At 43.5% G+C, this 12,073-nt stretch overlaps 1 protein-coding gene across 6 annotated transcripts in view; it reads left to right on the forward strand.

Annotated features, from left to right (window-relative positions):
• Positions 1–12,073, forward strand: part of TIAM1 (TIAM Rac1 associated GEF 1) — a 317,485-nt gene that overhangs the window by 253,036 nt on the left and 52,376 nt on the right. For all 6 annotated transcript variants that reach the window (XM_088481651.1, XM_088481650.1, XM_088481655.1 and 3 more), the window contains one exon: positions 3,147–3,359. In XM_088481651.1, coding sequence (XP_088337777.1) covers positions 3,147–3,359 — 213 coding nt within the window. The remainder of the gene's footprint in view (positions 1–3,146; positions 3,360–12,073) is intronic.

Here is a 12,073-nt window from a genome sequence, read left to right on the forward strand (position 1 = left end):
TACATCTACTTCTAGATAGGGGAATGCAGTGACATGAGGGACGTATACATCTACTTCTAGAAAGGGGAATGCAGTGACATGAGGGACGTATACATCTACTTCTAGAAAGGGGAATGCAGTGACATGAGGGACGTATACATATACTTCTAGATAACGGAGTGTAGTGACAGGAGGGACGTATACATCTACTTCTAGATAACGGAGTGTAGTGACAGGAGGGATGTATACATCTACTTCTAGGTAAGAGAGTGCAGTGACATGAGGGACGTATACATCTACTTCTAGATAGGGGAGTGAAGTGACATGAGGGACGTATACATCTACTTCTAGATAATGGAGTTTAGTGACATGAGGGACGTATACATCTACTTCTAGAGATGGGAGTGTAGAGACATTAGGGACGTATACATCTACTTCTAGGTAAGAGAGTGCAGTGACATGAGGGACGTATACATCTACTTCTAGATAATGGAGTGTAGTGACATGAGGGACGTATACATCTACTTCTAGAGATGGGAGTGTAGAGACATTAGGGACGTATACATCTACTTCTAGGTAAGAGAGTGCAGTGACATGAGGGACGTATACATCTACTTCTAGATAATGGAGTGTAGTGACATGAGGGGCATATACATCTACTTCTAGAGATGGGAGTGTAGTGACATTAGGCACATATACATCTACTTCTAGATAGGGGAATGCAGTGACATGAGGGACGTATACACCTACTTCTAGATAGGGGAATGCAGTGACATGAGGGACGTATACATCTACTTCTATATAACGGAGTGTAGTGACATGAGGGACGTATACATCTACTTCTAGATAGGGGAATGCAGTGACATGAGGGACGTATATATATCTACTTCTATATAACGGAGTGTAGTGACATGAGGGACGTATACATCTACTTCTAGATAACGGAGTATAGTGACAGGAGGGATGTATACATCTACTTCTAGAGAGGGGAATGTAGTGACATGAGGGACATATACATCTACTTCTAGAGAGGGGAATGTAGTGACATGAGGGACATATACATCTACTTCTAGAGAGGGGAATGTAGTGACATGATGGACGTATACATCTACTTCTAGATAACGGAGTGTAGTGACATGAGGGACGTATACATCTACTTCTGGGAATGTAGTGACAGAAGAGACGTATACATCTACTTCTAGATAACGGAGTGTAGTGACATGAGGGACGTATACATCTGCTTCTAGATAGGGGAATGCAGTGACAGGAGGGACGTATACATCTACTTCTAGGTAAGAGAGTGCAGTGACATGAGGGATGTATACATCTACTTTTAGGTAAGAGAGTGCAGTGACAGGAGGGACGTATACATCTACTTCTAGATAGGGGAGTGCAGTGACATGAGGGAAGTATACATCTACTTCTAGATAATGGAGTGTAGTGACAGGAGGGACGTATACATCTACTTCTAGATAATGGAGTGTAGTGACATGAGGGGCATATACATCTACTTCTAGAGATGGGAGTGTAGTGACATTAGGCACATATACATCTACTTCTAGATAGGGGAATGCAGTGACATGAGGGACGTATACACCTACTTCTAGATAGGGGAATGCAGTGACATGAGGGACGTATACATCTACTTCTATATAACGGAGTGTAGTGACATGAGGGACGTATACATCTACTTCTGGGAATGTAGTGACAGAAGAGACGTATACATCTACTTCTAGATAATGGAGTGTAGTGACATGAGGGGCATATACATCTACTTCTAGAGATGGGAGTGTAGTGACATTAGGCACATATACATCTACTTCTAGATAGGGGAATGCAGTGACATGAGGGACGTATACACCTACTTCTATATAACGGAGTGTAGTGACATGAGGGACGTATACATCTACTTCTAGATAGGGGAATGCAGTGACATGAAGGACGTATACATCTACTTCTATATAACGGAGTGTAGTGACATGAGGGACGTATACATCTACTTCTAGATAACGGAGTATAGTGACCGGAGGGATGTATACATCTACTTCTAGAGAGGGGAATGTAGTGACATTAGGGACATATACATCTACTTCTAGAGAGGGGAATGCAGTGACATGAGGGACGTATACATCTACTTCTAGATAACGGAGTGTAGTGACAGGAGGGATGTATACGTCTACTTCTAGGTAAGAGAGTGCAGTGACATGAGGGACGTATACATCTACTTCTGGGAATGTAGTGACAGAAGAGATGTATACATCTACTTCTAGATAACGGAGTGTAGTGACAGGAGGGATGTATGCGTCTACTTCTAGATAGGTGAGTGCAGTGACATGAGGGACGTATACATCTGCTTCTAGATAGGGGAATGCAGTGACAGGAGGGACGTATACATCTACTTCTAGGTAAGAGAGTGCAGTGACAGGAGGGATGTATACATCTACTTCTAGGTAAGAGTGCAGTGACAGGAGGGACGTATACATCTACTTCTAGGTAAGAGAGTGCAGTGACAGGAGGGACGTATACATCTACTTCTAGGTAAGAGAGTGCAGTGACAGGAGGGACGTATACATCTACTTCTGGGAATGTAGTGACAGAAGGGACGTATACATCTACTTCTAGATAATGGAGTGTAGTGACATGAGGGACGTATACATCTGCTTCTAGATAGGGGAGTGTAGTGACATGAGGGACACATACATCTACTTCTAGATAAGGGAGTGTATTCATATGAGGGACGTATACATCTACTTTAGAGAGGGGAATGTAGAGATATGAGGGACGTATACATCTACTTTAGAGAGGGGAATGTAGTGATATGAGGGATGTATACATATACTTCTAGATAATGGAGTGTAGTGACAGGAGGGACGTATACATCTACTTTAGAGAGGGGAATGTAGTGATATGAGGGACGTATACAGAAAGTTCAAGGACCTCACTCCAGCCCTGATTGCCACACTGATAACCCCACGTTATTATATACCTGTGCCCCAGTGTCCGCCTTTATGTCATGCAACCTCTGTATAGTCTTGTTGCAGCTCAGTGGCCAGCCGCCTGCTTATAACAGCATGCAGCTCCTTCTTACTGACTGTCATATGCATGTTGTGACTAACAGCTCAGGCTAATGCTGCTAGTCTGACTGTGTCAATCTCTGCCCATTTCAGGTCTGAAAATAGGAGATGAGATAATGGAGATTAACTCCGCCACAGCCCGGGATCTGAATTCTGCCATGTTGAAACATGTCCTGGCCAAGTCCTTACTGTGCCTTACCGTCCGCACCTGCCCTGAGTTGGAGGAGCACCAGGCCTTGAGAGACGCCCCGCCACGTAGATCAGAGACGGACTGCAGTGATCTCAATATCTTCACCAGTAGCCGAGGTAAGTTTTATTCATTGCCGTATCGCCCGTGGGCTTTTCCAAGCCAAAAGCACCAGCTGTGCAATTACTGAAATTGTACAGTCAACACAGGCACGTATAAAGCATGCAGACATCATGTGCTAATTATTGTATTCAAAAATTAATTACTGATCATTTTAGTAAGTTTAGGACAATATAGCATCAAGTGCTATAGAGTATCTCAGTCTCTGCTACAGGGCGCTGGTCTCACGGAACGGCTGACTGCGCCATCAGCCGTTCCATGAAACCGCCGCTCCACAGGTGAAAAGGTTTATAAGGTCAGTGTGTATTTGTTATTTGTGTCCTGAAGACGAGAGATTAAATCTCTCGAAACATTGAGAACTTACTTTCTGCCTGTGTCCAGCCGTTCTTCCCGAGTGCCGCTTTCCATGTGGTGTGTGTATATATATATATATATATATATATATGTATATATGTGTAGAAGGAATATAGTTTCATGCGCACAAAGTCCAGTGTATCCGATGATATCAGTCCCAAAAGAAATTGTCTTTTTTGTATTCAGTGCAGCTCCATCCCGAAAGTCCGTAACCACAGGCACAAATGGGGTTTTATGCAAAAGAGAAAGGGAGAGCGCACATATCAGTAAACTGGTAACACTTTAATCAAAAAAGAAGCATAGGTCACATACATTTAAAACTGAATGTAACAGCATGTCACTCAGCCTCCTCAATCCGCCTTTGTCTCCACGACATCTAGCGTCTATCACGGGGCTGGTCAGTACATCCACACCGTGCTGCCACACGGATATCAGGCAGGGAAATTCTCGCTGGGACCAGCGTTTGACGTCACCACGTCCTCTGTAAAGCAAGCCACGCCCAACGCGTTTCGTCACTATTGGGACTTCATCAAGGGGTGTCATCCCTTGATGAAGTCCCGATAGTGATGAAACGCGTTGGAAGTGGCTTGCTTTACGGAGGACGTGGTGACGTCAAACGCTGGTCCCAGCGAGAATTTCCCTGCCTGATATCCGTGTGGCAGCACGGTGTGGATGTACTGACCAGCCCTGTGATAGACGCTAGATGTCGTGGAGACAAAGGCGGATTGAGGAGGCTGAGTGACATGCTGTTACATTCAGTTTTAAATGTATGTGAACTATGCTTCTTTTTTGATTAAAGTGTTACCAGTTTACTGATATGTGCGCTCTCCCTTTCTCTTATGTATATATGTGTGTATGTTTATATATATATATATATATATATATATATATATATATATATATATATATATATACATACATACAGTCAGGTCCATAAATATTGGGACATTGACAGAATTTTCAGATTTTGGCCTCTATTCACCACCACAATGGCTTTGAAATGAAACAAACAAGATGTGCTTTAACTGCAGACTTTCAGATTTAATTTGAGGGTAATTACATCCAAATCTGGTGAACGGTGTAGGAATTACAATGGTTTCTATATGTGCCTCCCACTTTTTAAGGGGCCAAAAGTAATGGGACTATCAACTCAAAAGCTATTTCATGGACAGGTGTTGAGCTATTCCCTCGTTATTTCATTATCAATTAAGCAGGTAAAAGGTCTGGAGTTGATTCTAGGTGTGACATTTGCATTTGGAATCAGTTGCTGTCGACTCTCAATATGAGATCCAAAGAGCTGTCACTATTAGTGAAGCACGCCATCATTAGGCTGAAAAATCAAAACAAACCCATCAAAGAGATAGCAAAAACATTAGGTGTGGCCAAATCAACTGTTTGGAACATTCTTAAAAAGAAAGAACGCATCGGAGAGCTCAGCAACACCAAAAGACCCGGAAGACCACGGAAAACAACTGTGGTGGATGACAGAAGAATTATTTCCCTGGTGAAGAAAAACCCCTTCACAACAGTTGGCCAAATCAAGAACACTCTCCCGGAGGTAGATGTATATGTGTCAAAGTCAACAATCAAGAGAAGACTTCACAAGAGTGAATATAGAGGGTTCACCACAAGATGAAAACCATTGGTGATCCACAAAAACAGATAGACCAGATTAGAGTTTGCCAAACATCATCTAAAAAAGCCATTACAGTTCTGGAACAACATCCTATGGACAGATGAGACAAAGATCAACTTGTACCAGAGTGATGGGAAGAGAAGAGAAGGAAAGGAACTGCTCATGATCCAAAACATACCACCTCATCAGTGAAGCATGGTGGTGGTAGTGTCATGGTGTGGGCATGTATGGCTGCCAATGGAACTGGTTCCCTTGTATTTATTGATGATGTGACTGCTGACAAAAACAGCAGAATGAATTCTGGAGTGTTTCGGGCAATATTATATGCTTATATTCAGTGAAATGCTTCAGAACTCATTGGACGGCGCTTCACAGTGCAGATGGACAATGATCCGAAGCATACTGCAAAAGCAACCAAAGAGTTTTTTAAGGCTAAAAAGTGGAATGTTACGCAATGGCCAAGTCAATCCCCTGACCTGAATCCGATTTGAGCATGCATTTCACTTGATGAAGACAAAACTGAAGGGAAAATGCCCCAAGAACAAGCAGGAACTGAAGACATTTGCAGTAGAGGCCTGGCAGAGCATCACCAGGGATGAAACCCAGCGTCTGGTGATGTCTATGCGTTCCAGACTTCAGGCTGTAATTGCCTGCAAAGGATTTGCAACAAAGTATTAAAAAGTGAAAGTTAGATTTAGGATTGTTTAGTTTGTCCCATTACTTTTGGCCCCTTAAAAAGTGGGAGGCACATATAGAAACAGTTGTAATTCCTACACCGTTCACCTGATTTGGATGTAATTACCCTCAAATTAAATCTGAAAGTCTGCAGGTAAAGCACATCTTGTTTGTTTTATTTCAAAGCCATTGTGGTGGTGAATAGAGGCCAAAATATGAAAATTCTGTCAATGTCCCAATATTTATGGACCTGACTGTATGTATATATATATATATATATATATATATATATATATATATAATGTGTGTTTACACATACATATCTCACACAAAGAAATGCCCTTAACCTGCGCTCATCTTTGCTTAGTATATAATAAATGGCTACAAATCTTCTTAAAACAACCCCCCTGTTAGTAGGGGCTAGAACACAATATTTTATAGAGTAGTATAGTAGATGCGCCCCAAAGAAAACAAATAATGAACTGTTCACTTCAATTAAATATATTTAAAAAGTCCAGTATATAATAAGCTCGTAATCCAATTTGCAGTATTATAAATTCTTGGAAGAGATGGATCCTACGGCCGACTAGTCCAATTTATGGATACTAAAAATGTTAGTGTGGCTTTTCTCCCATACGATTGGATTTTCTTAATATGAAGAAAAATCTTTATCTTCTTAAGGAGATAAATATCTAAAAATAAACCCTTGCACCAAGAATACACCCAAAGAAGGCCCAAAGGCCACCATTAATATAAAAAATATTTATTATACATAAAATCTTTTTCAATCAACAGCCAGATAAAATTCGTAGTTGTATTGATATAAAATATCACACCTCAATATGTATAACACCCCTGTGTGCTATCTACCCTATATAGGGGCGTTATACATATTGAGGTGTGATATTATACAGACACACAAAAACTGTAAACATTATAAACATGTCAACATTTTTTTTAATGTCGACATTGGTTGTCTACCTAAAGTCCGCGCTGGCATTATGACTATTGGCATTCAGGACCTGCCGACATTCTGTCCAAATTTTGAATGTCGACTTTTCATACCCGCTGATAGCAACCGGCTTTCTTTTCATTTTTCACGAAGTACTTTCATTGTGAGAGAGTTGTTAAACCCTCCATTATATACACTTTTGCTATTATACTTTATATCAAAGCCAGTCCCATTTTTGTATCTGAAATATAAAGCTAAATATATGTCCCATCTAGTTTTTAACAGTTGACATCCTATATAAAGCTATTTAGAGGGACGGGACTTCCTACAGCGCAGTATCTGCGCACATTTAGGGCATGCCTCACGGCCGCCCCTCCCCATTTCTGCGAAGTGTTTGTCCTGATTTGCAGGAGGTTATGATGTATTTCCCTGGCATCAACAGGTGGCCACACCCACTATGACATGGACATGCCCCCAGTGTTTTATTCACCATGTAACACTGGGGCAGTGCAGAAGCCTGAGTGACGAGCTTGCGGTCTCCTAGCTATTTTTGAATGAGAACTATGTTCCTGCTGTATTTTACTGTGTGTTTTTTGTCCTCCAACCAAATTATTTCTCGCCTGAGATGTTAACTTAGTAAGTGCCATTTGTGGTGAAGTGAGGAGTGAGTACATCATTACACTATTTTTTTAAATGTTATTAGCATAACTGTATTGTACAGTCAGGGCAGAAATAAGCAGCATCCTGTATCCATACCCTATTTAGGAGAAGGTGTACTTCGCCATAACTCCCTTAAATGATGCATTTGATATTTCTGTGCATGTCTCTGAATGCTCCTTTACATCGCTTGGAAACAAGTGGTAATCTGGTAGGCAGTGCTTCTCTTTTAAATGGTTTTTAGTCACTTGAAGGCATTTTTACAATAACCGTTGCCATGGTAATGTTGGTGTTTAACTACCTGGGGCTTCTGTCAAGATTTCATATTTATACTCTTAGAAATACAAGAAGCAAATATTAATTTGTTGCCTCGCTTAAAACCATCCTGATAGAGTAATCATGGAGCGCTTCATTACACGGTGTGGGCGAAAATCTCTATACGCAAACAACACCTTTAAATAATAACGTCAACTTTTCTGTACATATTTCTCCTGGGTTCATTTGTCTGTGACTCGATCATGGCCGGGACAAGAGGAGGGCGGAGGAGGGGGATCAGTAGCCTAGAAAAAGCTGCCGGAATAACTCTGAAAGGACCAAGATTGATTTAATTTATTTACCTATAGTGTAAGATCTGCATAATGATGTCATACAGGGGGTGGGGCTTAGCAGTTTGACTTGCATGCCACAGCCCCATGTTAGAACGCTAGCTATATACAGGAACTAATGGCCGAATCTTTTTCCAAGTCACTGACTTGACAGTCACTGCAGCTGTACTTGGGCTTACACTGCATGCTGCTTATAAGGGAGTAGTTGTGTTGCGTTCTCTTGAGACACTCCAGAAGTTATTGAACCCTCATCTACCAGCAAGCATTTTTGGCGCAACATTTTCTATGGATAAAAGGAGGTTTCCCTGTTACCTAGACATACAGAGGAGGGGTATGGTTAATATGAATACAAGGAAGGCACGGTGTAAACGGGTGTGGCATAATGGATCGACGGGGTCTAGATTGACAGTCAATAGGCCGACACCGGATGGTCGACATGGTTAAAAGGTCGACAGGTTTAAATGGTCGACAAAAATTGGCCTAACCCTCCCCCCTAGTGCCTAAACCAGAGGTTCCCAAACTCTGTACTCAAGGCACCCTAACAGTCCAGGTTTTAAGGATATCCAAGCTTGACCACAGGTGACATAATTAGTACCTCAGTCAATTTGATTTTAACTACCTGTGCTCAGCCATGGATCTCTCTAAAACCTGAACTGTTGGTGTGCCTTGAGGGCTGCGTTTGGGAACCTCTGGCCTAGCCCTAACCCTCCCCTCCAGCAGCCTAACCCTAACCTTAAAAATGTTGAATAAACATGTTGCCCATTTTTGTTTCTGCCATTTGAACCTGGTCGACTTATTGTCAGTCGACTTTTGACCATGTCGGCCTATTGCCTGCCGGCCATCTGGTGGGACTGTCGATCTTCCATCCGGATACCTTCTTTACTGCCTTCAAGTCCTGAGTACCCCTAATATAGAACTCTGTGATACTGTGCTAATAAATATGATACCCGCTTTGGGTTATTTTCATTAAATGTTTATCTATAACTCGCGTCTCATTGGTTTATGTGAGTTTTCTGTCGTCATCACAAGTTTTAGCGAAAGCTCACCGTGTTCTATATTAGTATGTTTTGCTGATTAGTGAGTGATACACACACAGCTCTATTGCCTATAGAATTATATCACATTCATTATTTATAGACGTTAGTATACTTATTGTTTATTAGTGCCTGGTACTTTTTGTTTTTTTCTGAGTCCGCCTGAGCAGTCCCGTTTTCTGCTGGACATAACGAAGACAAAGGACAGATTGCAGATATTGCCATATGTCCCAATTTTATTGTTTGGGAAAATTTCCTTTTTTTTTTTTTTTTTTTTTTTTTTTTATATATATACCATTAGCCCTGATAATATTGTAGGTAGACATGTTCTTGCCCTGGAACTTTCCAAAAAAGATGATGATCTCTGTTGCCATTAGATTTGGTGCAATCATTATTATCAGGGGTTATATTTCATCAGTAGAATAGTCGCCATCTTGTCGGGAGAAGAAAATCCCAACGTTTCACTTACTTGTCTGTGAGAATTCTTGGGGTAATAACATAGAATTAGGGTCTGATGCCAATCATAGATAATTTCATAGATTTTATGGTTTCTTGAGGGTTTTCAGATTCCTCATAACTGCCGACCATATAGTTATCAAGCACTTTTCTTACATTAAATCCCTTACCTAATAACGCAGAGAATTGCAGGATATGAGCTTCTGTTAATGACTGGGTTTCTCGTGGTGTTGTGTCCAGCTGTTTGACTCGGAAGCTGTTAGAGTGGACTGTAATTGGGCCTTACAGTGAAGCCCCCTGGGGCTCTTGAGAGGAAGTCGTGAATAATAGTGAGGAAGACCAGTGACAGCAGTGATCAGCAGATGTGCCCAGGGCAGAGGAAGTCTACAAGACTGAGGAGATGCTGCGTTTGTACAATAAAAGCGCAACAGGAAGAGAACCAATGTCCCAAAATAACTTTCTGACCCATTTAGTGGTTGCACAAGACATTCACAAGGGGCATCTGCCAGGCCTGGGCTGATTTATGTAAGAGACACTAGACCTGAAAGTTAGGAGCCAGCCATTTTGTGTGTATTGATAACATATTTTCTACTTCAGGGTCCACAGGGTTGACCTTGGGGTATAGCTGGATCTGGATCCACGGGCACCATGCAGTTAAAGCTTTTGCTGCTCCCAGGATGCACTGGGTCCATCCTCCTCTATTCCCCGCCCCAGCCACAGGCACCTCAGCTTTAGTTGGTGCCCGGCCGGAGTCGGGTCACCTTAGCGCAGGGGGGCTGCTTAGCAGCCCCTAAGCTTCTTTTTAGAGTTTTTCAATTAAATTTTTTATTGACTCTTCAGAGCGGCAGCATCAGACTGTCCATTGGACGTCCAAGCTGCCGCTCCTACACCCCGCTGGCGCCGCAACGCCAGTACAGATCTGGGGATCGCGGCGGGACCCCAGAGTCTGTACCAGCACGGGCTCTGGGCTCTCCCACGACTGCTGCCGGAGCACCGGGGGTAAGTTAAGACGTGGGACACTGCTTGCGGTGACCTGCGTATCTATGCAGTCGCATGCCTCCGGTCTCTGGGGACTGACCGGAGGCGCTAGCAGTGGCGGCGGGCTCCCCCTCTCCGGAGGCATACCCCGCGGGAGCACTAGACCACCAGGGTATTATGCGGCAGCGGGAGCTAGCGTCCCTGGGGTTAAATGCTAGCCAGGAGAGGCAGCCTTCCCTGTTTAGCAGCTCCTCCCCTCAGCTCAGTGCTCCTTTCCGCTTGGGTCTGGCGACGCTGAGCTGCTTCCTCCTGCGGCCACTCCTCCTCTGAGGTCTCCGGCGGCCATCTTCTCTCCAGTGGCAGCGCAGATCTCGCAGGCAGTGTGCGGTTGGTACCCCTGTGTACCTCTCCCCTGCTAAAGGACAGCGTACACAGCACTATAGCCCTCCCAGACACTGAATCTGGGCGGTTGATTGTAGTGACAAGGTGCAGTGAGTATTACTCTCTGCATTGTATGTGACTTTTGCTAGTGCTGACTGTCTGTGCTTTATTTTGACTTACTGTCAGTCTATGACTATCCTTTTCCTTCAGCCCTGACAGGTGTGTGGGGGAAGGGCTTCTCTTGGATCTCACTTATATAAATTCATGTATTTGTGAGGTCGGTCACATACTGTTGTGTGCTACACAGTGCCATATTTGTGGACTTGTGTGCTGCATGCTTGTGGGTGCGCCAAGAGTATACACTGAGATTCCCTGTTGTGTTGCTATATATTGGGTATATATATTTTATCATGTCTGATGAGGAAGTTGAGCGCTCTATGGCTCCCACTCTGCTCTCCTGCAGATGCTTCGTCGCAGGGGTCAATAAGGAGGATTTATCACAGGATGGGCTGTGTGTGAGGTGCCGTCAGTTACCTGGTCCCTCTAACCCCCCAAATTCGGGACAGGATCCTCCTTGGGCGGTGTTTTCTTAGGTGCTGGCTTCCATCGCGGACCGTCTGGCGGTCCCGACTGCTCTCCCCCATAGGGGGTTACCCCAAACAGCCATCCCCCCTTCTCTGGGTATACCGCAATTATTGCAGTCTCCCCCTGGACCTCAGACTGTTAATCCGTATACGGGGTTCTCTATGTATATTCAGTCTCCTCCGGTGACGCAGCAGTCTGTCATTCCCTTCCAGGGTCTCCCGCAAGTGGGTCAACCACCATGGGTGGATGTGTTCTTCAGTTCAGTCCAGAGTTTGGCGGCCTCATCTTCAGCCTTTCAAACTATGTTGCGTCATCCCAGTCTGCGCAGCTATCAGACTCAGATGCGTCCTCGGATGAGGGGGAATTGCCTGAGGATTCTGATTCCCCTGCCTGGGAAGTG

This window comes from Taudactylus pleione, unplaced genomic scaffold, assembly GCF_031769625.1.
Source record: "Taudactylus pleione unplaced genomic scaffold, aTauple2 ptg000276l, whole genome shotgun sequence".
Classification (NCBI taxonomy): Eukaryota; Metazoa; Chordata; class Amphibia; order Anura; family Myobatrachidae; genus Taudactylus; species Taudactylus pleione.